This window comes from Myotis nattereri (genome assembly GCF_964212035.1).
Source record: "Myotis nattereri genome assembly, chromosome: 14".
Classification (NCBI taxonomy): domain Eukaryota; kingdom Metazoa; phylum Chordata; class Mammalia; order Chiroptera; family Vespertilionidae; genus Myotis; species Myotis nattereri.
Genome location: NC_138089.1, coordinates 53,808,181 through 53,835,583, shown reverse-complemented (window position 1 = coordinate 53,835,583; position 27,403 = coordinate 53,808,181). Strand labels below are relative to the sequence as shown.

The 27,403-nt window shown below is 51.1% G+C and overlaps 1 protein-coding gene across 1 annotated transcript in view; it reads right to left on the bottom strand.

Annotated features, from left to right (window-relative positions):
* Nucleotides 1-27,403, bottom strand: part of ITGA9 (integrin subunit alpha 9) — a 249,627-nt gene that overhangs the window by 16,920 nt on the left and 205,304 nt on the right. Inside the window, exons 22-25 of the mRNA XM_081105874.1 lie at nucleotides 17,006-17,131; nucleotides 15,126-15,245; nucleotides 11,465-11,566; nucleotides 373-492 (exon numbers count right to left, since the gene is read on the bottom strand). Coding sequence (XP_080962000.1) covers nucleotides 373-492; nucleotides 11,465-11,566; nucleotides 15,126-15,245; nucleotides 17,006-17,131 — 468 coding nt within the window. The remainder of the gene's footprint in view (nucleotides 1-372; nucleotides 493-11,464; nucleotides 11,567-15,125; nucleotides 15,246-17,005; nucleotides 17,132-27,403) is intronic.

Genomic DNA, 27,403 nt, shown 5'->3' with positions numbered 1-27,403 from the left:
CCACCCACGCACCACCCTGGGGTGGGAGAAGTTACGATGCAGCGGCCCTGGCAGGACTCGGGGCCTGCAGCCCATCTCAGTTACCAAGAAATCGCTCTCTTATTCCACATGCGGCAGAAACAGTGAGTCTCTCTGTAGTCCCTTCTCTTGTACCTGTACTCCCCCCCGACCCCAAATAAATGGTACACCAGCCAAGTCCCAGAGGTTACTCCCCAGGCTCCTGTTTTGAGTGACGCTGCCACCCGTCTGCCGTACCTGCCCCGTGAAGGACGCTCCAGCAGGAATCCTCTCCCAGAGCCTCTCACCCGGCGAGGCGGGAGGGCCGGGCGCCCAGAGGTGGGGGCCTCCGGGGACCCGCGATCGCAGACTCACCTTCCAGAGCAGCACGGCCAGCAGCAGGAAGATGAGGATCCCCACCAGCAAACTGATGGCGATGATCCACCCCACGACGTAGCCACGGGGTTCCAGGTTGTGCAAGGCCTCGAACACCACCTAGGAGGCAAAGGCAGCGAGAGTGAGAGTGCTTCCCGCCGGGAGTGGCCCTGGCAGGACGGAGCCCAGCCTGGACTTGGAGTGAACCAGAGCAGAAACCACCCCTTCCCACCTGAAGGCAAACGGAAGGAAAAGCTGCCTACAAAACCTGGCAGGCGCTCTGGGAACGGACGTGAGGCTTCTTGGCGACGCATGCTCACTAGCTGTGTGACCTTGGGCAAAGCCCCTGACCTCTCTGAGCCTCATTTTTCTCATCTGCAAAACAGGGATAGAACAGCACCTCCCAGAGAATCCAAGGGTAATGCAGACAGACCCCCAGCACAGCACCTGGCAGAGCTCACCCAGGACGCGTGGGGGGCGGGGGGGGGGGGGCGTGCTCCTATTAGCATCGTCATGGCTGGCAGGGACATTCTTTTTGAGGTCGGGCATGGTTGGCTACTTTTTAATTTTTAAAAACGATTTATTGACATCTAATATAGAGAAAGGTTTACCTAACCTAAGTGCACAGCTCACGGAGTTCCCACGCACTCAATGCTAAGCGCATCTGCGGAACCCGTACCGAGATCAAGTTCTGAATGTGACCAACCCCCCCCCCCCCCCCCCCCCCCCGCCCAGGAGCCCCTTCACCCTCCTTTCCAGTCTCATCTCCCACCGAGGGGAACACCAGCCTGGCTTCCACCAGCCTGGGTTAGCCTCCCCTGCTTTTGTCCTCGATGTACCTGGAATTCAACATCATGTTCGGGAGGCTGAGCCGGGCTGTGGCCCGTTTGTTCTCATTGCTGGACGGCATCTTACCGTGTGAAGACGCTGTTGCTTTATCCAGCGTCTTTATCCAAACGTTAGAGCCCATTGCCATCCCGCCACGATTTTCAGGCACGAGGCCACGCTGAAGGAGGGGTGCCTAGGAGTGGGAGGTGGCGGATGGCAATGGGCTCTAACATTTGTCAGCTAAACCCACTGTTTTCTATCTGGTTCCGATGAGAGAGTCCTGTCCCAAAGTCAGAGTCATGCCTTTGGGTTCCTGCCCCTAAGAAGCCGTGTGTCGAATCACCTCCAGCATTTAGATTTTCTCGTGGTGTCCTGTTCAGATGAACCACGCGACACTATTGGCCAAGAAGCGTGACTTGAGGCCACCAGGACACGACTCTGTGTCCTTCTCTGTGGACTGGGGTCTGAAAGGGACATGACATCGTTTATGTAAGATCCCGGCGTGCGGTCGCGGAATAAAAGCTGCTGGAGCTTCTTGTTGACCATGAAGCGCCGAGACCGGCTGTGAGCTCCCAGGGGGTCAGCTGCGAGGAGCAGCCCTTTGGGTGACCCTGTTGGCTTCTCAGGGACATTGCATCCCATCGAAGCCACCCGGGAGGTCTGGTTCCGTGGAGACAGACACAGGGAGAGTTTCCGCTACAGTTTAGTCTGGCAAGTTCCGCAAGAATGCGCCGTCACTTCCCCGGAATGCGTGCTTAATCTTTTATTATTTTTAGTGATGCCGGTCAGCTTCTTGGACGTGCGCTAGATGCTTTGGCAGGGCCGGTTCCCGCCCATCGCGGCTCGGATAAACTCCTCTGTGGGTGGAGATCCCAGCATCCTGCGGTTCTAAGAAGTCCCATCTTAGATGGAAACCCGAAGGGAAGAAAAGCAGCCTGGGCTCCGGGGACAGACAAGACAAGCAGGTCTTGCCTCCACCACGGACGCATCCCGTCTCTAGACATCTTTTCTCTCTGACCCCTCATCCCACCCCCAGTGGCTGCCCCAGGTCAGGTCTGTTCTCTCACCAGCACCGTTTCAGGAGGCGGGGAGAGGCCTCACAGCTGCTGTCTTTGTAAAACACAGGACTCATCACGTTGCTTCTCAGTTTACACGATCGACGGCTTCCCTTTATACTGAATCTGTATTACAGCACAGGGAACAAGCTGGTCCCCTCCCCAGATGTTCATGTATTCATGACATTCTGGCCAATGAGCATCATCTCCCCTGTGAGACCTGGCTTTTTATCCCTCTGAATGCCTTTCTGTTCCCCGTGTGACAAACTCCAATACTGCTCACCTTACAAACGTTCCTATCTTTTGTTGTTGTTAATCCTCACCCGAGGATATTTTTTCCATTGATTTTTAGAGACGTGGAAGGGATGGGGAGAGACACAGAGAGAGAAACATCGATGTGAGAGAGACACATTGATTGGTTGCCTCCTGCACGGGGATCAAGCCTGCAACTGGGGACGTGCCCTTGACTGGAATCGAACCCACAGCCCTTCAGTCCTCGGGACAACACTCTATCCAGATCGGTAGAGCTGTTCCTACTCTTTGATCCATGAGTTCCGCACTTAAACACTTACCCGAAACAGGAAAAGTTTTCTATTCAAAGAGGGTCGCTGCAGAATTATTTAAATTGGTGCAGAAGTAGAAATATTCTAAATGTCCAACCACAGGGCAACAGGTCAGTCAGTCATGATCACTCATGAAGTGGAATCCCATAGAGCTACTGAAAATGGTGATGATAAATCTGGCTGTCACAGTATGATTCTCAAAAACGTAAACCATGACTCTCATATAGAAATATAGCGAATACATGTTAATTAAAGACGCATTTAATTCGTTACTGTGGGAATCAGCAGGCTGGCAAAGGCAGTTCGAAGAAGGCTCTGACTACAGGGTGGGGCAAAAGTCAGTTTATAGTTGTGAGCACCGGATGTGCAGAATTTATTTTTTAAAAATGTATTTTTATTGATTTCAGTAAGGAAGGGAGGGGGAGACAGAGATAGAAACATCCATGATGAGAGAGAATCAGCGACTGGCTGCCTCCTACACGCTCCCCACTGGGGATCGAGCCTGCAACCCAGGCATGTGCCCTGACCAGGAATCAAACTGTGACCTCCTGGTTGATAGGCTGACGCTCAACCACTGAGCCATGCCGGCTGGGCCAGCATTGATTCTCGTATTATTACTTATTAATTACTGTATTATTTTCCATAAGCACAACTGTAAATGTGTAGTCACGGAAAAACAAACAAACAAAAGAATTCTGAAACTGGATACAAAACTTGGTAATTCCAGAGAGGTGCATATATTATAGCTTATATAACCTTTTGTATTATAGTTTCAGCCAGACAGAAATCACTTCCATCTTTTCTGGCGGAAGTCGTTTAGCAGTTATCCTCTCCTCTGGGTTAACATGGAACTTCACAGAAGCTGGGTCCTAGAAGGTCAAACAGGCCGGTGGCACCAGCGCTGTTCTCGTTTCAACGTGTGCGAGGCCACAGGGAACCCAATCACAGGGCGGGTTCTGAATAGCCAGGCAGGCCGGGCCCTGGGACTCTCCGTGTCCAATAAGCCCCGGGCAGGCCAGGGCTGCTGGGCCGCGGCCGCACTTCAGGAGAAGGGGACAGAGTTTGCTCCAAGATGCCTGGTAGGACAACTTTTTGACTGATACCAAGTTTTAAGTTCTTTGAAAATGTGACAGTAACAGGGGGGAAATAATAAATGTATTAATGTTGAGTGAAGAAAATCAGGATATAGAAGACCTCAGCTTTGCAAACAACAACAACACACACACACACAGTAGAAACATTTAAAAGTAAAAGGTGGTTTCTGAGATGATGGTTGCTTTTTTCGTTTCTATTTCTTACTATTGAATATGTTTCTCACTGGGGATTTAGAGCCAAGTTAAACAAAATTAATGAGAGGCTCTGCCCCAGCGCCCCCTCTTCCAAGAAGCCTGCCCACTCCTCTCTTCAGCAGAATTACTCATTCTCGGAGCTTCTGGAAACATGGCAATTTCCAACGCTTTTAGCAGAGAAAACCCTACTGGAGCATCTCAATGTATAAAACAGAAGAATGTGGATTCTCTGGCTGTAAAGATAGGCAGCCAGAGCCCTGGCTGCTCAGCCCCCTCCCAAGCCTATCCCCTCCAACCCCACTTCCCCCCCAGCCCCACAAAGCTTAGTTGTAAAACCACAGTGAGCGCTCCATAGTCCCATTTCTAAGTCCTTCTCACTGAAAGGTAATGATGTATCTTCCTGTCTACAGACTCCAGCAAACTGTGAGTTCTTCGAGAACAAGGGGTCAAATGCATGCTCTCCTGTCACCTACACCACGGCAGGGATGCGTGCCGTGACTCATGAATGCACAAATTAATGAGGTCAGCGTTGTCTACCAGAACGTCAGATGAAGCATGGATGTGACTCAGTCTGCAAGCAAAGAGAAGATGGGGGTGGCAGCTGGAGTCTCTGTGCTTCTCCTCGCTCTACTTCAAAATGCATCTGCAAATGTTATGTCTTTGGGAGAAGTCCTGGCCATCCATTTATCCACCTGCCCACCCACCGACTCATCTGTTGGTCCATCCATCCACCCACCTGCCCCCATTCATCCATCTGACAAATGTACATGTAGCACCTACTATTGCCAAGACTGTGGGGACTCACTGATGAGTAAAACAGGCAGTCTTTGGTCTCATGGAGCTTTCTGCTTATAGACAATACTGGCCAGATAGACACATGCACGCAAAAGTGTAACCCAGGAAAGTGGCCCCAGGGAGAGGTTCATGGTTCTAAAAGCCTGGGCTAGGCATGGCAGTCAGAGAGCGTTCTGTGCTGAACAGCTTGAGTTGAGAGTTAGAGGATAAGCAGATGTGAGGTTGGAGCAAACAGGTTGAACCAGAAGCCAGAGGAAGGAAGTTGTTCATGATGAGTCTGGAGAGCTAGGCAAGGCTGCAGCCACAGTGAGAATTATATGCTCCGTCTTAAGAAAATGGGAGGCTGTGGAGGGTTTTCGGCAGGGGAGTGACATGGCTGCAGAGAGGCCTCTAGCTGCAAAACGGATGTAGAGGAGAAGGGAGAACTTTATGTGGGGGCTCAAGGAACAAGCAGCCCTAGTAAGAGGGTTGCAGGGCGAGTGGTTTCCCCAAGGGAGAGCTATGCATCTGGTATAAAAAGAGAAAAGAGAGTGAGGATGAAGGGGGCAGGGTCCTGATAGTCTGAGAGGGTGGTAGGAGGCAGACAGATGGGGAAGGCAGAGGTTCTGACCAGCGAAGGGATGGATGTTGACATGGCTGTGGTCTGAAGCTGGAGGGCTTATGTGTTGGATGCCAATGCCTAGAACAAGAAAACGAGGAGCATGAGGGTTTGCTTCAACAGAGCCTTCGAGGAGGACAGACCCAGACACTGGGCCCCCTGCCTGCCGCTATAAAGCCTAAGGCACCTGAGGTTGGCAAGCTGGCATCAGGAAACAACCAGGAGCCCAGTTCCAGGCCAAGGCAGCGGTGAACCTAAACCACAGGGCTTCACTTCTGTGTTTCTGGAAGCTTCCACATTCTGACCATTGGGACTATGCCTAAGTCACAGCTGGAAATGCTCTGGTCTCTATAAGGCCCGAGGGCATGACCACAATGGGGCCCACCTGTCCCAAGCCGGGGGGTCAGTTCAGTCAGTTCCACCACCCCACACCCACACCCACACCACGGGAGGTTCAATGGGCTAGAGGTCAATTACAACAGCAAGACCCTCTCTGCAGCCAAATAAAAAGTGGAAAGAGAAGAGCATGTGGGACAATGAAAGGTCATTTTCACCTGCTTCTGACGACACCTAATAGCCAGGGAGGGGGTGCAGGGGAGGGGCGTGGGGGCTGGGAGAAATGGTCTCGGCCCAACCATATCTTAAATGGCTCTCGGATCACAGCCTCCAGAAAGCCCATCAGCCGGGGGGAGGCGGGAGGCTCCTGGAGACGACATCAATGAGCAGAAAATAAGCTGTGCATCTGGCAAGATCAACACTGCAAGTCTGCGCTGAGATAAACAGATGTCAACCTCGCCCATGCCTGCCTGGACCCCGGTCCAGAAATTCCTCGACCTGCTAGAATTTGCAGGGGAAGAAGCTGGGCTGGCGCTAATCCCTTTGTTGACAAGAATGGGGCACATCTGCTGAGCACTTACGACGTGCCAAGCGCTGGGCCCAGAGGTTTCATTTCTCTTCCTCCTGCGGATCCTCAGAATCGCTCTTGAAAGGGAGGAGGAGAGTGCCCCTCCTTGACCTCAGGCTGCCCAGGGCCCTGGAGGAGCCCCAATTCTCCCCTTGATGAGTAGGTTGCATCTGCGTGGGGACCTGGCCACAAAGGGACGAGTTCCAGAATCAACAGGCATCTCAGTCTGAACATGATGTGCTTCTGAGGCTACGAGAGCCAAGGGCGCTCCCGAGACAAAGGGCCAGCTGTCTTCCACCCAAGACCGTGATGCTGACCTCCTGCTCAGAATGGCTCTCGCTGTGTGTGGGCGCGGGGCGATGGGGCGATGGGACGGCGGGATCAGAGGGACGAGGGATCAAAGAAGCCTGGGGTCTTGCAAACGGGCAGGGCTGGCTCTTCCACTGATACGCTGTGGCACCTCTGGCTGGCAGTCTCCTCGCCTCCTGGAGTCTCAGTTTCCCGAAGAGAAAATGGGAGCAGTAATGCCTAGTTCACAGGGATGACGTGAGAGTGACGGGAGAGAATTCTGTCAAATGGCCCATCCTGTCCTTGCCATCTTTGTGTGCAATGAGACCTAATACTACCCGAGTGGTGGGCGCACCAGGCAAGGGCTTTGCATCAAGATGATGCAGCCTGCCCCAAGGTTAGTGCCAATGCAGTGGTGGAGATGGTGAACAAGGGCTCTAGCTCAGATGGCAGCCCTAAGAAGAGCCGGGGGTTGGCTGGCCAGATACTGACCCTCGGTATTGGAGAAGCACGTGGGAAGGACAACTGTCACTTTTCAGCAGCCTCGTGCTGAACCCACGTATAGTGCTGGGGCCTCCTCCTCTGTGTGTCTCAGGGCGAGGTTATGCTACAATAGCCAGAAATGCCAGTGACCGGCTCTCCCTGGGGACAAGAACCCAGGGACAGCTGTGCCCAGGGCATGAGCCAGGCGCTTCCTGGCCCCCAGGTTTTTTGACTCCTCTTATACCCCCGTTCTGGTTCTCCAGCCTCCCTGGCAATTCTGAGAGCCACCAGGTATCCTCCTCATCCCTCTGGTTCTGCCCAAATGAGACAGAGCCGGCCTGGCCGCCTTCTTGCACCTAAGACCTCACCCTATGCACAAACTCCACGTGCCAAGGACTTACTCTTTCTCGTGGGTTTATGTGTTTCTCGTACATTCTGCCATTTTAAAATATCAAGAAGATGGACTTGCGAGGTAATTCATAGAAGCTCCTCATCTGGCTTGAGAAGAAAGTGTGGGTGGTACTCTCAGTAGCAGAACGAAGCCTGTAGATTCCTGGCTTGCCTGGGGAAGTTTCTAACCTCAGTTGTTGGCAACTCTCCCCGAAATGAAGAAGGTTGGGTTGACTAGGAAATTCAACATATTATTGGCATCTAATGCTGCTCCCCCGGTCTCACCTGGGACTCTCAGGTTTGGGTCTATACAAAGCCAAGTAAGCTTGGTGTGGTTGGTCTGGGACACATGCTAATTCCCAGATCTATCCTATATAATAAAGAGGTAATATGCAAATTGACCATCACTCCAACACACAAGATGGCTGCCCCCATGTGGACACAAGATGGCCAACAGGGGAGGGCAGTTGGAGGGGGGGACCAGGCCTGCAGGGGAGGGCAGATGGGAGCGACCAGGTCTGCAGGGGAAGGCAGTTGGGGGGTGGGGGGACCAGCCATGCAGTGGAGGGCAGTTAGGGGCAATCGAGCCAGCAGGGGAACAGTTAGGTGTCGATCAGACTGGCAGGGGAGTGGTTAGGGGGTGATCAGGCTGGCAGCCAGAAGCGGTTAGGAGCAATCAGGTAGGCAGGCAGGTGAGCAGTTGGGCGCCAGCAGTCCTGGATTGTGGGAGAGATGTCCGACTTCCCGTATAGTGTGGGTGGTCGGACATCCCTCCAGGGGTCCCAGATTGGAGAGGGTGCAGGCTGGGCTGAGGAACACACACCCTCCCCATACACGAATTTCATGCACCGGGCCTCTAGTTTCTTAATAAACAGCGCAAATGCCTCAAGACCTACATGCTCTGTATTGCGTGACTCATTCCATGGCATAACAAGAAAAGACACAAGAGGTCACAGGGAAGTCACTGGATTTCCCTATCAGCTAAGCTGACTACCATGTAGACCTGAGGTGATTAAAAAGCTGATTGTTATGTGGAATCGAATGAACAAAATAAACTGATGAACAAAATAGATCCGGAGACATAGAAGCATGGAACAGACTGACGAATCTCAGAGGGAAGGTGGGGGTGGAGGGTGGGTGGGGAGAGGTTAACCGGGAAACTTCTATGCGTATGTGCATAGCCCCTGGACACAGACAATAGTGTGGTGAAGGCCTGGGAGGGGCAGGTGCAGGGTGGAGGGGGGTCAATGGGAAAAGAAGGGGGGACATCTGTAATACTTCCTACAATGAAGATAAATGAAAACCCACACGATTGTTTCCTCTTCTCACCCCCGCCCCGCTCGAGACCAGCTGCAAGCACATTTCCTGTTCATTCCAAAGCCATAACAATTTGGGGCCTAATCTAAAATCCTGTGACATTTTTGCCTGATTGAAATTTGGTGGCTGCCCTCTATGGAAATTTCCCCTCAGAGGGACGACCGACAAAGAGCCAGGCATTCGGAAGGATCACGCAGGAAAGAACGAGTTTGTTCTAAAAAGGCAAACCTTCCTTCTCAGAGAAGATTTTTTCTTTTTCCTGCCAGGAAAGCTGAGAACAGATGGTAGAACTTCACCGGAGCTCCTGGATTGAAAAAAGCTAAGTCCGGGAAAGGCGGAAGAAGGGGGCAGGCACTGTGGGCGACGCTGGTGCTACTTTTTTTCTTGGGAGTACTGCAAAAATCAGTTGCATTGACAGCTTCTTCCAAAGAACTCTCAATAGTGAAAGTGTCACCCCCACGCTCGCGATGGAACAGTAAGGAATGGAAGTGGTGTTTCGGGGGTGTTCAGATGACTCACTATCCAACAATAGGATGCTCAGCAATGTCTTCCTGCATCCCACACACTGCTCAGTGTGCCAGAAAATCGAGGGCCCTGTTCCCAGTGACAGATTGAAAAAAAAAAATCTACACAAGGGATTCCACCTGGAGGGAACCTGTTAATTACTTCCATTTGCTCTTTACAAAAATTTTATTGATCTTTTTTTAAGAGAGAGAGAGAAAGGAAATGAGAGAAAGAGAGAACATCAATTGGTTGTTCCACTTATTTACGCGTTCATTGGTTGATTCTTTATGTGCCCCGACCAGGGATCGAACCTGCACCCTTGGCATATCTGGGGGATGCTCTAACCCACTGAGCGCCCCGGCCAGGGCGCTTCCATGAGCTCTTGGCTGGGAGCACTGTGGCCCACCACAACGTTCCAAGGCCCCCGTGTTGGGCGTGTATGTCATTCTATAAGACTCTAACCAGCGCTACGACCATGAGCAGTGAGTCACCCTTCTCCTTCACATCCCGGGAAAACGTCTGCATGAGCAGTGACGTGGCCCAAAGGCAGGGAGCAAAAGGCCCCAGCCAACCTGACAGACTGCACCTGCCAGGGAAAGGGCCGCTGGCAGGGAGGGGTTCCAGCGTGACCCCACCCCATCCCATTCGCTTTCTGTTAGTGAAACGACTGCGTGGACGGTTCCCCAGTGTGGAGAGGAGGAAAGCTGCACATCTGACAGGCCTTCCCCGCTGAGCCCGGATCCGCCAGGTCCTGGGCAGCTTTGACTTCCTCACCATCCACAGGTTCACATGGAAGTCCTTCTGTCCCAGCTGGTGGCCTGTCTCCCCCTCACCACCACCGGCAGCAGGACTGAGACGTCACTGAGGTCCCTGGAGACTGATTTCTACTTGGACCTTTTCCAACCAGGGTCTTATAGGATGGGCTTTGGCCCAATCCCATCCTAACATTTAGACATGTGGTGTCTCCATTGTTATCAGAAAATAAGTTAACAATCTCACACGACCATATTTTTCCATTGATTTTGAGAGAGAGTGGAAGAGAGGGGGAGAGATAGAGAGAAACATCGATGTGAGAGAAATGCATTGATTGGCTATCTCCCATATGCATCCTGACCAGGGCTGAGGATTGAGCCGGCAACCAAGGTACATGCCCTTGAATGGAATCGAACCCGGGACCCTTCAGTCCTCAGGCTGATGCTCTATTCACTGAGCCAAACCGGCGAGGGCCTTTTTTTGTTTTTGTTTTTGTAAATAAAAAATCTTTATGAACATACCACTTCTGTACATTTGTCCCAGCAGCACTGACTCTTCCAAGAGAGGGTCAGAGGGTCAAGTCTCCCTTGAGATAAGGCAAATTCCAGGGAAGGAGATGCAAAAAGGTGGCATCCTCGCCCGGCTCATTGGCAAAACCAGTTCACAGGCTGCTGTCTCCCCTTCCCAGGTGCCTGGGAGCTGAGTGTGGGTGTCAAAGGGTGAGCCTCCTCTCCCCGCCCCAGGAAAAGGCAGCAAAAAGCCAAGGCCAGGCTTCTCCTCCAGCCTCTCCCCTACCCAGCGTCCTGGTGGCCAGCGAGCCAACTGCCTTTTATGGAGAACCAGGGGGAGGTGGGAATGAGAGGGAAGGCTCTAGGCTTGGCGATTTGGATGCGTCCTCTCTGAGTTACTCAGACTTGTTTTCCTTCAGGGCTTATCCATGGAGCAAATTCATGGGGGAGGCAGCTGAGGTTGCAGGGAAAGGTCTGCGGAGGATAAAAATAGCCTTGGCTTCCGCGTGGAAACCCAAGCCCTGTCACGGGTCCTTCCAGACTCTTTCCTTTGGCGGGTCACCGGAGGGAGCCTTCACTTCAGGATGGATTCCTAAAGAACAATGCGATCCCGACAAGAGCAGGCCGCAAAGTCCTCCCCGGGGGGCCGGGAGCCGAGGCAGGCATGGTCCTGGGCCTACCACAAAGCCAGCCTCTTGGCTCAGAGACCATGTTTACCCTCAAATTCCAGCCCCAAGCCACCCAGATTCCCTCACCCTCCGAGGAGGGCGGCCCCAGTGGGTGGCGGTGGTGGGGGGCGGGGAGGGGCTGACTCACCATCATCTCCTCTGGGTTCCCGGTGGCGATCTCCACCACCCTCAGAGCAGGGTCCACTTTCACCTTGGCCCGGGTCATGAACTGGATGACAGACGAGCTGTCCTGCAGAGGGAATAGCACAACTCACCGTCAGATCTTCCAGTGACCATGGCTGGGGACCAGGCAGAACCGAAATGCCAGGATTCCCTGCGGACCGGACAAAACCTGTATCCCTGAATCAGATACCTCCCCATCCCAGGCACCCCCGAGGCAGAGATCTCCAGGCTCCCTGGAGAATTCTTTCATATCCCGGAGGATGCGGAAAAACGAAGGAGTCTGCCCACCACCAGCACATTGCTAGCTTGTGTGCTGTGGTTTCCGAGCGCAAAGAGCCAGGCATTTGGGTATTGATACGGACGTAGTCACAAAGAGCAGAGAATAAATACAGCTTAAATTGTGTAAAACAAACCCAGGCCTGGCATTCCACAGCAGGCATCTGATTTACATTCGCAAGCATCTTCCTGCCCTGACCACAACCCTCCAACCCTTTCCAGGAGTTACTTTTAACTCTTTCTTTGCTCCTACATGAAGATATTTTGGGTTCAAAGCCATTACACATGGAAAGACACGAGGAAGCAGGAAGCATCGGGCTAATACGTTAGGCTGTGGACCAAAGAGACAGGGGCCTGGGTAGGCTCAGAGTCAGAGCCACTGACCCATTAAAGCAGAACACAGCTCCCAGGCAGGGATGGAGAAGGAATTTGGAAAAAGACAGGGGTTGGCAAAATATGGCTTAGGAAAGGGCCAGATCGCATTTTCAATCTGGGATAATAATAATTATCACCATCATCTCAGGTACTAACCATGACCATGATAATAACCGTAATAAGGAGGCTCACTGTCGGGTTAGAGGCTGAGCTGTGAGGAAGCTGCCCCGGCACAGGCCTTGGTGGCTGTGGGAGAAGAACCCTTTCAAAGGAATCTAAGTCCTCTGGTAATTAAAAAAATCAGATCCCACATTTCACATGAAAACTTAAGGTCAAAGCAATAAAACCTCAAATTCCCTTGTCTGGGGCCAGACCTTGAGGTCAAAGGAAGATAAACACACTGGAGGCCCAGGCGAACCACAGGGCTGGCGCCGCCCCATATCCTCAGGGAGTGGGGGGCTCCTGGAGCCACTCCCGCTCCTCTCCCAAGGGGGGCGGGCTGTGGCCCCGACACTGCATTTCAAGCACCTGGAGCAGCTGGGCCCCATCTGGCCTCCAGGTCAGCCTCCTTCTAGGCCTGGAATTGCTGCTGAAAAAGCATCTGCAGGGAGGATGACCCTCCAGCACCCGCAGAAGTCAGCCGCTGGCTTTCTGCTCTTAGGGCGCAGACTGGACTGGGTGACCCTGGGGGACAGAGTCAGTGGGACATGTTGCTTGGCAAAGGGTCTCCATGGATCCCGGAGAGAGAGGGAGATGCAGAGGGTCAGGCCGCAGAGCTGGGTACAAGGAAGGCTGGAGGCCTGGCCTGTAGGTTAAGGACAAATGACCGAAGTGCAAGGGGCAGCCGCCTGGGTTCAGGATGAAGGGGGGATTGGAGTGGTTTCCCGCCACCAGTGCCAACACCATGGCTCGGTCGACAGTGGGGAATAAAACTGTCACCAGGCCCATTTTTCAAGAACACAGACAGGCAGGGCACATGTGTCTACCATCATAGTCTGTCACCTGACCGGGGGCCCCAGGCCAGGGCGGCACCTGCAGTGATGCGGGGCTTCCAGACCCCCTTCTGGGATCACACGATGCCAGGGGTGCTCTAACTCATGCCCGGGCCTCTCGCAACTCTGCCCCTTTTCAGGGGACAGGGGCAACAGGGAAGCTCTACTGTGTGACCCCAATGTACCCCAAACCCGTTTCCCTCCCGAGGAAACCAGAGCAAGTGGGACTGTGGGTGGCTCTCCCTGGGTGTGTGAGGGCTGCCCGGCTCCACACAGGACGCGGGGAAACATCCTGACTTCCCAGGGCCTGTGACTTCTCGGGTCAGCGTGGGACTGCCGTGCCCAAGTGGGAAAACAGCCCTGGAATGACTTTCCTAAGGACGTTCATTCGCACACGGACGGGCTTACGCCAAATGACACGTCTAGTTTTTCCAAAGGAAAATAAATAGACTCTCTGTGGTTAACATGCATATTTAGTGTTATCTTCGCATGTGATTATTTTTAAAGCATCTTGTTGGATGTGGCCTCTCGTACTCAGCAGCTCTTCTGTCAAAATAAATCAGAGTGAATTTGTATGATTTTTTAAGGGCCGCTGATTCACTGACTGAGGTATTTTTTTAATGAACTTAGAAACTATATATTTGTATTGATTTCAGAGAGGAAGGGAGAGGGAAAGAGAGAGAGTAACATCAGGGATGAGAGAGAATCATTGCTTGGCTGCCTCCTGCATGCCCCCCAGTGGGGATCGAACCCACAACCCATGCAATTGAACCATGACCCCATGGTTCACATAGGTCGACGGTCAATCACTGAACCACACTGGCGGGGCTATGAACCACTTTGGATAAACTCACAATAGCAAAGTGACTTGAGATTTAAAAGTTGGACTTCTCTGAAACAAGGTGGCATCTAAACCCGGCTCACAGACTACCACCCACGGGTCAAACCCCGCCCTCTGCCTGTTTTTGTAGATGCTTCACTGGGCCCCAGCCACACCCATTTGATTGAGCACTGCCTATGGCTGCTTTCACGACACAATGGCAGAGATGAGCAGTAGCCAAAGACTGTATGGCCCTGCAGGTCTCAAATATTTACTACTAGAGGCCTGGTGCACGAATTTGTGCACAGGTGGGGTCCGGCCAGCCTGCCCCGATGGGGGCTGATCAGGGGCTGGGGGAGAAGCCACAGGCTGATCGGGGTGGGAGGGGCTGATTGAGGGTGGGCCAGCCGGGGAGAGGGGCCACGGGAAGTTGGTCAGCCAGCCTGGCCCCCAATTGTGATTGAGGGGCTGAGTGGGGGCGGAGCTGGCTGGGGGGAGGGGCTATGGGCCAATAGAGGTGTGTGGGGCTGATTGGGGTGGTGTGGGAGGAGCTGATCAGGGGTGGGGCCAGCCGATGGGAGGGGCTGTGGGAGGTAGGCCTGCCGGCCGCACCTCTGATTGGGCTGGTTGGCTGGTTGCAGTGGGTGTCATAGCGACTGGCCGTTCCGGTGTTCTGGTTGCTGGCTTTTTATATATATAGATTGGTCCTTTACAGAGAAAGTGTGCCAACCCCTTGTCTAAAATGTGGTCCCCAGACCCACAGTATTGGCATCACCAGGGAACTTGTTGGAACTATAGCATCCCAGGCTTCACCCCCAGGAATCTGCATTTTAACGAGGTCTCCAGGTGATTCAGACACAAGCGAAAGGCAGAGAAAAATGTGCGAACCAAGAAGCTTGTTAAAATGAAGGTGCTGACTCAGCAGGTGTGGGGTGGAGCCCAAGATTCTGCATGGCTAACCAGCTCCCAGGGGAGGTGCTGCTGCGGACCCTTGGCCCGCACTTTGAATAGCGAGCCCCGTGTTTCCCCCTGGCACCCTCCGGCAGAATTCCCACGGGCGCCGGCCAAGAACGCTGCAGAAGGGGCAGGCAGCGTTTCAGGAGAAACCCATCCGGATGCTCTTCAGTGAACCCCGCGGGTGCAGTGAGTGGCTCAGGACTTACCTTCTTCAATATCTCTGTGTTCAGCAGCATGTAGATGTCGATAGCACGGCTTTCTTCTCTAGCAAGGGCGCTCAGGTTACAGTGCATTGTTAGGCAAGCGATTCCTGGTTTTTCACAGTCCTGAGAAGGAAAAGCAGAGGGCTGACCAACGGTAGTAAGAGCGAAGACAGATGCCGGGCCGTTTGGGGAGCAGAAGGCTCCACCTGCTTCTATCCCGGCGACTCAGACCACTCCAGGCAGAGGAACGGCAGGGGAAGATGCGATCACTCCTTCTTGCCACCAGAGGGCAATGGAGGGATTTCCTGCCCGGTGGGCACCAGAACAGGCCTTCAAGTCAAGCAGCTGGGAGAAAGCAGCTCCCTGGTTACTAAAAAATTGGATTTTGCGAGAAAGAAAGAATTGCTTTTTAAAAACAAACACATTTACATATTCCAAAAGCATTTTCCTTATGAGAAATGCACACAAGATGTATTTCCTACATTATGGAATAGCTGCCTGTGCAGCGGCAAATACACGTCCATGCCCATGTTTTTAGGGAGGGCAGATTCGAGGGCTAAGGAGTCATTTGACTCAAGAAAACACAGGAGCAAAGAGAAACACATGTTGGGCCAAGACAATATGTGAACCACCTAACCCCCCCCCCCAAAAAAAACACACCCCAAAACCTATATATTCCAAATGCAAGTTACAAACGAGAAATTCTCTTTTGCACTGTAGGGTCCAAAATGTACACACATACCTTTACGATGCTTTATGTGGGGGGTAAAACTTTCAGCCGGGTACAGAGTGGCACCAAACCGCTAGATATCACTACTCCTAACAGTTCTAAGCGCTTTAAAAAATAGACGCATCATCAGCACTAGGTAAGTAAAAAACACCCCCCCCCCCATATTCCAAGCGGCAATCAGCCCTACATCTTCTACAGGAACGGAAATGCGTACGAGATGTGCCTAGGCTGCAAAAAGAAGCTAAGGAGACGGAACCAAAGATATGGGGGGAGGGGACTTTGGAAAAGCATAAGAAATGGGGGTATAATTTACAAACAGCAAACAGATTGCATCTGGAGGGTCCATCCGGATACATTTTTACCTCTGTTCATACCCAGATCAAGAGGTAGAACATGGCCAGCACGTAAGCAGGTTCTCTAGGGCCCCCTCCCATGGCTATTCCTCCGATAGTAACCACTCTCCTGACCTCCATCGCCACTGACAGTTTTGCTCTTGCTAAACTTCATGTAAGTGGCATATAGGTCCTCTGGTCTCCAGCTCTGCCACCCAAGTATCATGTGTAGGAGAGTCATTGGTGCTGCTGCGTGCAGCAGTTTCTACTGCTCTGTATCCTCCCGTGGATGGCCACACCACAATCGTCTACACACTCTCCTGTGGATGGATGTTAGGACTGTTCCCAGCTTTTGGCTATCATACATTGATTGTGCTTCTCGTCCATGTCTTTTGGGGGACACAAGTACTCATTTCTCTTGGGGATCTACCTGGGAGTGGAATTCCTGGGTCACAGGATACAAATATCTGTAGCTTTAACAGATACTGCCCGGCAGTTTTCCAAAGTGGTTGCACAAGGAGCATCCCTCTCGATGAGACGCCTACTCGGTGGAGAAAAGATTCACTACTTTGAGTTTGGTGGGTTGCAAAGGCTTTCTCTTTGCTGGGCAATGGAATTTGAAATGTCAATTGAACACTTTGATGGAAACCTCAGGCTGAAAAACAGGAGCTGACCACCAGTCCTTGTGACTTTCAAAGATAACGGATTAAAGCCCGATTTGGTGGAGAAGACATGCCAACCAGAGCACTGGCCTCTCATCTCAGGCTTGCCTTCCTAGGGAGGACCAACCACGGGGACCCAACCAGACAGCAAATTCTCACCAAGACTTTTCTTCCAGACTTTGTGAAGAAAGCAAAGATAGTGTGGAAGATATTTTCTTGTTCCTGAGGGATGATGCAGGGGGTCGGGTTCTTCTGGAAGGAACAGTTTCCCTTCTCCTGGCCCACCTGAAAAGGAAAAGAAGTCTGTCAGCGCGGCCGACGCAAGAATGGATCGTGAGCATGGAGTCTCTTACTGTAGCGGTGGGAGCAGCCAAGCCCAAAGCGAGCCTGCCCCGTCCATTCCCCAGTGGACAGTAAGGGGGGAAAGCCGCCAGGCAGAGGTAGAAGCATCAACATGACCGAACAGCAGAAAGTGTGGGTCTCAGTCCTTAAATAATTGAGAGGAGATGGCACTCAACATGCACAGGAGATGTGCCTAGGAAACAGAACGTCTTAAGGAACAAAACAGACCTAATCCTGATGGTTTCCAAGGCACATTTACAAGCACTTTTAGTACAACTCCGAGAGATAAGCATTCATGCTATTTGTCCAGAGGAGGAAAATGAGACTTGGGTTAAGTCACTTGCCAACAATCACGGAGTCCAAAATACAGGTTTTGAACCCCGGTCTTCTGAGACCCAACCTTTATATATAGTCCACCGCCAGAGGTTTTCAAACTGTGTTCTATGGAACCCCTAGAGTGCTATACAACCCTCTCGTGTCTTGCAGCCGCCTGATTTTGCCTCTGGCAGCAACAGCAATGGTGCTGAGCAACAGAACATGAAAACCAATAGAAACCCACAACAACGGTGTACACTCTTCCATGTTGATTTCTCTAAGAACAAAGTTGTTTTTAATGTCTACGTTGAGGAGTTGCTGAAAAAAACAAGGTCTTTATGTAGTATCATATCACACTGGTGGAAGCTTAAGGCCAAGTAGCAAAATGAATAATTAACAAGTCATAATGTAGGATTGTGTTTACAATTCCACCCCTAACCAGAAGCATCTGTTTAAACTCTCTTATCTCTAATGCCCTGGAGTATGATACAGTGTTTGCTTTGAATTTATTGAATAATTTTTCAACTTCGCATTCATGGTAGGGTTAGTTTAAAATGTTTACATAAAGAAACTTCTAATGTAAGCTAACAATGTTAATCCTTTAGTAATGAACTATAAAATAAGACCCCCAAATTTGCTAAATTAATCTCTATTTTATCTTTGGTCTGAACACATAGGCCAGGATTTACTTTGTAGTATAGGCCTGAACGTAAATGAGGGGAAGATATATTTCCTCAAGTGGATTATTAGGAAAGAGTGGTCCCTTTACAAATATCTCACAGTTTACGACTTATTATTCTTTAAAAGTATCTCATAATTCGGTATTTTCTCAATTACTTTATTTGAACCGCAAAACCTGGGAAGATACACCGGCCTGAAATATTTTAATCAGTTGGTTTTGGAGGCTTTCAGAAGTCACTGGAGGGGAATTAATGGGAAGGAAGCCATGAGATTTAATACATAATCGGTGATTATTCCTGGGGTGCAATTGCTGTAAGTTGTGATAAATACTGGAAAGCTCACTTCAGAAAGCACAACACAAGTGGCTTATGTAGTGCGGATCGTGATAACTTACCAGACGAACGAGGAACACAAGCGCTGTAACGTTATACAAATGGGGGTGTCTTTCCGTGAAATTTCAGCTCTAAACATGGACCCAAAATGTTCTGTATCTCAAATAAATTGGACAGACTGAAGACGACAGGCTCTGGAAAACTCTCAACTAAAAAGTGGCTTCGTAATGGGCACGGATCTTGAAAAATGTACATGTACATAACATCATTTTGTGAAATGTGTGAATGGGAAGGATGGTATAAATTAATGTTACTCTTTTTTGTTGTTGTTCTTAATTCTCACCTGAGGATATTTTTCCCATCGATTTTTTTTAGAGAAAGTGTGTGTGTGTGTGTGTGTGTGTGTGTGTGAGAGAGAGAGAGAGAGAGAGAGAGAGAGAGAGAGAGAGAGAAACACTGATGTGAGACAGAAAAACATTGATGAGATGATGTGAGAGAAACAGTAACTGGCTGCCTCCTGCACACATCCCAACCAGGGCTGGGAATCAAACCTACAACCCAGGTATGTGCCCTTGATTGGGACTGGAATCTTCAACCCTTGGGTGCACAGTCAAACACTCTAACCATTGAGCAACACTGGCCAGGGTAATATATTATTTATACGAATAAAAGGGTAAATGCTAATTAGACCGGATGTCTTCCAGATGTCCTTCTGGACAAAGTCACGGTGGCGGGGCCACAGCAGAGGCGGTTAGGGGCCATAAGGCTGGCAGGGGAGAGCAGTTAGGGGGAACAGGCAGGCAGGCAGGCAGAGTGATTAGGGGAGGCAGGCAGGTGAGCGGTTAGGAGCTGGCTGTCCTGGTTTGCGAGAGGGATGTCGGACATCCCCTGAGGGGTCCTGGATTGGAGAGGGTGCAGGCTGGGCTGAGGGACGCCCCCCACCTCCCCCATGAATTTCATGCACCGGGCCTCTAGTTCACATATAATTTTAAGTACAGCTGTCCCTCTTTATCCATGGGGGGTATGTTCCAAACACCCCCCGGGGATGCCTGAGGCTGTGGACGGTACCGAACCCTGCATATACTATGTTTTTCCCTTTACATACATACCTTTCACTTAAAGGAAGCACTTTATGACGTTTCTTTGGCACATCTGAATTGCCAGCATCACTACACTTGTGCTTTGGGGCCATTATTATATAAGGGTGACGTGAACACAGCACTGCGACACCCGGACAGTCGGTCTAATAACCAAGATGGCTACTAGTGACTAACAGGCAGGTGACAAAGGCAGCGTGGATACGCGAGGCAAAGGGGTGATTCATGTCCCGGGTGGAACGGAGCTGGATGGCTCAAGATTTTATCACACTATTCAGAACGGTGTGCAACTTAAAATTCATAAATTGTTTATTTCTGAATTTTTCCATTTAATATTTTTGGGTCATGGTTGACCACGTGGGTAACTAAAACTGTGGAAAGCGAAACCACAGATCAGGAGGGACTACTGTATGCACCTACCTGATTCAGTTAAATATTATTAAGTAGGTATTATTGAATTCATTATTATAACTTTTTATTGAGGTAAAACTTACATCCACGAAAGTGCACTGATCTTTAAAAAAATTATTTTTTCTAATCCTCACCTGAGGACATGCTTACAGAGAGGGAGAGAGAGAGGGAGGGAGAGGGAGGGAGAGGGGGAGAGGGGGAGAGGGGGAGAGGGGGAGAGGGGGAGAGGGGGAGAGGGGGAGAGGGGGAGAGGGGGAGAGAGGGAGAGGGAGGGGAGAGAGAGAGAGAGAGAGAGAGAGAGAGAGAGAGAGAGAGAGAGAGGCGGGCTGCCTTCCGAATGTGCTCTGACCAGGGATCCAAACTGCAACCCAGGCATATGCCCTGACCAGGAATCGAACTGGCAACCTTTTGGTGCACAGGAGGATGCTCAACCAACTACATCTCAAGGGTTCCGTTTGATGAATTTTGACAACTGAAATCACTCACATAACTACCACCGCCATAAAGCTAGAGGACATGTCCATCACTCCAGAAAGTTCCCTCTGGCCTCTTTCCAAAGTCAATTCCCACGCCCCACCTGAAAGGCCAGCACAGTTTTGATTTCTATGAAGTTGGCCAAAAAAGTTTGTTCAGTTCACCTCAATTAGGGGAGTGGGCGATTGGCTTATGTGGGGGCTGCTCTCTATTTAGGCATCCATAGCATGTGGCCGACAGAAAGCATGTTGCTCATCGAGGCTTTGAGAATTTGAGTTGTGCGCTCATGTTCTTAATCGAATCACTTTTCACCCTGAGGCATGTGGGTCTTCTGGAGCGGACGGCTGCTGCACGGCCTCGGAAATGGTCCCCCTCCGCCTGTGGCATACAGTCCTCTGCCAAGACGATCAGGCCTGGCTACCCAAACACATTCGGTTTGCGTTCAGAACAACAGAACCCCAGAGTCTTGCGGGATGCTTCGTCCTAATTACCATCACGGAGGCGGGCAGAGCTCCTCCTGGCTCTGCAAACGGGCGCTTTGGGTTTCTAACCCAGGAGAGAAAGTGTGGGAGCAGTGCCCCACGTCAGCCAGTTTCACTAGCATGCTTGGGGGGTGGGTCCTGGCGCCACCATCACCACAAGACCCCAGCCCAGAGGGCAGGGAGCTGGGCACGGCGGGGCAACGGGGTGAGGAGCAACCCGAGACCGCAGGACAGAGACCTGGCTCCGAACCTCATTTTCCCTTCCTGCCCCCGGAGTCTCGGGGCGGCCTGGGGACAGGGTGCTGACGGTGACATGATGTGATTGATGTGACATCTGATTGGCCCCCGTGGCATCTGGAGAAGGCGAGTGGAGACGGAGTTTGTGGTGAATGGATATCTCAGCCAGTTGTGCTCCCAGCTGTGGTTTCGTGGGAATCACTTCAGTCGGGAAGGCGGCGTTTTTTCCGGGAGGTTCCGGGTGGTCCTCTTTCACAGGGAGACTGATGGCGGCACGGGTCTGACTCAGACCCGAATCCTCTCGTGACGCTCCCTCAGCTAAAACGGAGCAGCACAGTCTCTGGCCAGGATCACCAAAGGGAAGCATTTTTCCATGTGTGTTGGATACACTATGCGACAGCCACAGTGATACCCACCACTGTGCAGCCCTACTGTGTGCCAGGCTCTGAGTGTTTTACACAAACGAACTCATCCTGTCCTCACCCCCACCAGGTGAGAGCTGTTAGTATCCCCACCGAGAGGCAAGGGGAGGCCAGGCAACTGCGAGAGGCAGAGGCCCCCCCACCTCCGCCCCGCCCCCCCCAGGGCAGGCGCAGAGCAGGGCTAGGGTGCAGGTCATCTGGCTCCAGAGATCTGCTTGTACCCACCTTTCTGCCTCTCAGATATGGAGCATGGGGCTGGGGCTGGGGTGACAGTCACGGAGCGGTGAGGGTGGAGGGAGGCCATCCCTTCCTATCTTGACCTTGGTCAAAAGGAAGGAACCAGTAGCCTAGAAGCCTGGGAATCTCAAGAGTCCTCCACTGTGATCCAGGTCTGCTGTGGCTTGCGAGCCACATGCGGCTCTTTGGCCCCTTGAGTGTGGCTCTTCCTAAGCCGTAGGAGTACCCTAATTAAGTTAATAACAATGTACCTACCTATATAGTTTAAGTTTAAAACATTTGGCTCTCAAAAGAAATTTCAATTGTTGTACTGTTGATATTTGGCTCTGTTGACTAATGAGTTTGCCGACCACTGGCTTAGACCATGGAGATAAAAGTGCCTGCTGGACGGGAGGCCAGGCCACCCCATATCCTGTGTGGGAAGGGGAATAGAGCATTCTGGAATGTTGTTTCTGGAAGGCAGCTCCAAGGTCATGTGGTCCCGAGGCCTCGGCTATCAGATAAGGGACCAGAGGACCCGGATTCCATGACTCCTCCGAGGTCATGTGATTGGTGTGGGCATAAGTGGCACCAGTAAGGAGTCCTATGGCACAGGTGGCCTTGATGAACACTCGATGGTCCCGGGCCCCAGCCTAGCTCTGCCTCCTAACAGCTCTGCCATTCGGGTCTCGGTGCCTCAGTTTCCTCAGGTGTAACATGAGGGTGGTGGCCTATGCACTCACGAAGGCAGGCCTTGGTTGCTAATTCCACACATGGAGGACTATCCGTGCATTTTTTAAAAATGAATTTTTACAGAGAGATGAAAGGAGAGAGAGAAACATGGACGTGAGAGCAAAACATGGAACCAGATGCCTCCTGCACGCCCCCTGCTGGGGATGGAGCCCACAACCCGGGCATGTGCCCTGATGGGGAACCGAACCGATGGGGTCACCTAATCTCACATTAAATAGATAAGCAATTGCTGACCACCTCCCCTACCCCAGCACACAACTTGGTTCTAACCAGCCTCTTTGCTCAAAGTCAGGGGGCAGGAATGTCCTCTTCTTGTCTATCAGCCTCGTTTCCTTGTCTGGCCAAGGACTCTGTGGCCATTGCCCCCTGCTCACCTCTGCCCACTCACTTCTCATCTATTTGGACTCTGTGAGTCCAAATGCTTCCCATGACACGGCTGCTTATCTTCCGCGACCCCTGGGGGCTGGAAGACATCCATGTCTATGGGAATGTGACTAACAGGGCTTCACAAACACACAGAAAAGGCCAAGGGGATGCGGGGCCCAGGGTCACGGCTGCATTCGGCGAAGGCGGCTATTGAGGGTTTTCTGTTGGCATTTGGTCCCTCCCCCCTCCTTGTCCCAACCCCAAGGAAAACAGGGTGCAAGTTGAAGCCAAGAGATAATGGTGACTCGGGGACTTGTTGGGAGCCCAAGGGGGATGTGGACACCACCTGGTGGCAGGGTCCAGGTCAGCCTCCGTCGGGGGAGCCTTCGGGCCAGAAGCTTCCAAGGCCCAGGCCTAAGGACGGAGTGCACACTCCAGGTGGTCTGGCAGAGCCTCGTTTCACGAAACGCTGGGGTCAAAGTATGAATCAGGGTGTGATACCGAAAAAGAGAATCCACGCTTTGTTTCGAATGTTATTATTTGAAGGAACATCTCGAGCTTTTACTAAAGACTCTCCAGGCTGAGGGTGGCTGATAACAGGGTTAGAGGAAATGGAATTTCCATGTTGTAGCCTCAGGAGATGAGCCCGCATAAGGTACCAAGAGCTGTTTGCTGACCTAAAGTGAGAGAGGGAGGACACAGATCTCCCCCAGGATCCCAGACCAGGGCAGCCTCAACACAGCGTCTATCCCTGGGCCTGAAGACGGGAGGGACACAAAAGTCCTCCAATCTGTTTTCTGAATCTCACGTCCTGAGGAAACCAATTCTCATCTCTACACTAAGTTCAAACACAAACAGAAATAATACCAGCTACCATTAGCTACTATTTTAAGTGCTCTGGGCATACACTGAATCCTTAAAACGCCCGCATGCAGAGGGTACTGCTATCAGTAGGGTGACCGTATGATTTATTGTCCAAACTGGGGCATTTCTGAGAGTGAAGTGGGGGAGTCAACCAGACAGAAGAGCATGAGAGAGACGTAGATCAGTGGCAGGCAAACTGGAACATCTGGTTTCCTGACTTTTCACTCCCAACTTAGAGCTAAGAAATCTCAGGCTCAGAGATGTTAAGTAACCTGTCTTGTAGCTGTCAGCTTTGACCCGGGTATGAGCATCACCTCCAAAATCCCCAGAAGGAATCACTGTCCTGTTCCACCTTCCTCGCACCCCAGCTGAACAGCCTCTGTTCCAACCATACCAGATCATCTTTTCTTTTTCTTTTTAATCCTCACCCCATGATATGTTTATTGATTTTAGAGAGGAAGGGAGAGAGAGAAACATCGATTGGTTGATGGCCTTATATGTCCTGACCAGGGATCGAACCCACAACCTAGGTGTATGCCCTGACCAGGAATCAAACCTGCAACATTTTGGTGTAGGGACGGTGCTCTAATCAACTGAGCCACCCAGCCAGGGCCTGGACCATCATTTTATGGTTATCTTTTCACAGACCTCAGAGCAGAGCCCCTAATTGTGATTATAAATGTCTCTCTCTACCCGCAAGTCAGCCCCTGTCATGATCTGCATGTCTGATTGGGAGGTGGCACTTCTGGTGGATCTTGGAGATGATAAAGGAACTTCTGGAGAGTAAAGAGAGAAGGGGGAAGGTAATTCCAGGCGGAGAGGAACAGCATATGCAAAAACATGGAGGTACAAACAGTAGAGTTGAGTCTAGAGAGCCTAGAGTTCAACATGGCTTAAGCATTGGATGAATGTTGGGTCATAATGGCCTGAAATGAGGCAGGAGAGGGGGGCCTGGACATGGAGGAAGGCCTTGTAGGAGAATCTTAGGAGGAGCCAGTTACCAAGACGTGGTCAACATGGCTCAAACAGAGGAACCACTTTCTACCTGGGCCAGGTGGTCTTATTGGTATATTTTCAACAAGCTAAGGCAGAGATGCCCTCTTTCTACTGGCCCATTCCTTGACTGTACTCTGGCTGGTTGGGTTCTGGGATGGGAAAGGTCACCAGGGTCTCTGACTCAATGTACACAGTGCACTGCCTTGAATGCACTCACAGCCAATGAAAGAAAAATGGGACGATTCGATTAGCAGAGAAACCCACTCAGCGACAACTCGGTGCTTTCCATGAAGCAGGCTGGGCATCTTCGCCAGTGTGGGTGGGTCTCGGGTGAAGCTGATCTAAGATCTGTTTGTTGAACTGACTGGGATGAAAGGGGGCATAGGTTCGCTTTTTGAAAACACGTGTTTCCTGTTAACTGACCTTTATCTGCTAATCACTGACTTGATGTTCTCGGTTACACCCTTGGGCCACTTTTCCTTCTCATGTTACACCCATTGCAGCTGATGGCAACTGGGTAAACATGACCCACCCCCTGACGCACCACCTGTCCCTCTGAATTCACATGCCCCTTGACTTTGAAAACCCAGAGAATGTTTTGAATGCCTCCTTTGCTCATTTCATTACCAACAGCCAACCCTTGGAACCAAGGCATCAGAAAACACAAGTTCCCTTTCTGCCACAGGAGGCTGACCATTGACCACAGCGGCTTTGGTGACATTAATTTTAGGACTCCAAGGTTTAAAGTAAAAATCCTATATAATAAAAGCCTAATATGCTGTGTCCAACCCTTTGATGATGCACACTGACCACCAGGGGGCAGATGCTCCAACCGGTAGGTTGGCTTGCTACTGGGATCCAGCTGATCGGGACTGGGTGAGATGAGCGGGACAGGCCCTGGAGCCCTCCCACAGTCCCTCCCTGGCCCCGATCGATCGTGCACCAGTGGGGTCCCTCGGTCTGGCCTGTGCCCTCTTACAATCCAGGACCCCTCAGGGGATGTCGGAGAGCCGATTTTGGCCTGATCCCCAGAGGCCAGGCCGAGGGACCCCACCAGTGCACCGGGCCTCTAGTAGTATTCATAAAATGATTGCGAAATGATACCAACCGGTTAATGAGGCCACCCTAAGATGTTTACTACTTGAGGGATAGATAAGAACTACATTTCCCACTCAACAAAAGGTGAACTGTGATAACAGTGTTACAGAGCCCTTTACATTGTGCCTCCTGTTAAATCTCATGGCTATGATTTACTATTGAACGTTTCTTTGTATTGACCAAAGAACAGTAAAAGATGACAATATGTGAATCATAAATCCGAGGATAGATGCTTTCATGTTATCACCATTCATTTCAAGCCTTTATCATAACCTAGGGGGTGTGGATCCATTCATTTACTCCCATTTTTCAATATCAATGACATGACTGATACTGAAACAGTGCAGAGAAACAGTGATAACCATTTGGGTAGTTCTTCCTATTAAACATGCCACGCTTTATGCTACTGACGTATTCGCAGGGTTGGAAACACACTTTCTGTGTGGATGCCTCATATCATGTTGAGGAAGGCCCTCTCTAAGGCATTCCTTGGTGGGCCCTTCTGAAGAGTTACAGATTCTTACACTTTGTGAAAAGGGCGCCCTTGTTTGTTAGTTCAGTTCCTTCTGATTTTCTGATATTTACCTCTGTGTGTACCTGGAGACTCAAATGTGTTCATATGGACAAAAGAAAAAACACATTGATGATCACAATGGTTACGGGTAAGTGAAATGGGGACCTAGCTTTGGGCATCCGCTCTGAGCCTGGATCCTCAAATGAGGAGCCATGTTCGGTTCTGAACTGAAAAGGCTGAAGGAGAGCATGGTAGCGGGCGCCCATAATACCAGCTCGCTGCCAAAGCTGCAGAGACGGGGATAGAGTGGGAGGAGCAAGAAGTTCACGAATGACTTCATGTCATTTAATTTCCAGAAAGGGAAAGACCTTTAAAAAGCCAGAAAAGACAAGCACTTTAGGTGTCCTCTCTCTTTCCAGTTGAAAAATGATCTCTTAAAGAAAACACTTGCTTTCCTCAACCCCCTACCCCACCCCTTAAGCCCAGCGCCACTGTGAAAAGTTGTACTAGATCTGAAAGGTCAGGGTGTTACCGAGACCAAAACGGAAACAGAAAATAAAGGGGCGAAACCTCAAAACCAATGTTCCAGAGGAGAAGAGAACATGATGTACTGTACAATTTTGAGGAGTCTGCCATTATTTCGTAAAAAAAAAAAATCGCACTTTCTGGGATATAAACTAATGACTCCCAGCACCCCCACCACTAGCTCTAGGTTTTGGCTAAAACAACGGGGTTCCCTCTCCACTCCCCAACACCCTTTCCTTTGGGTGTGACAGGCCGACACCCTGCAAAGTCAAAGCGTGCGGGCCACCAGCAGGCTGCTCTGTGGAACAGAATTCATTTGCTTTTCCTCCGATGGAGACCGGCCTCCCAGAGGGGGCCTACTTCACCAGCATGGCCTTGTACCCGAGTTAAAGTGATACAGATGGGATGCAGTTTCAGAGAAGCAGTGACACA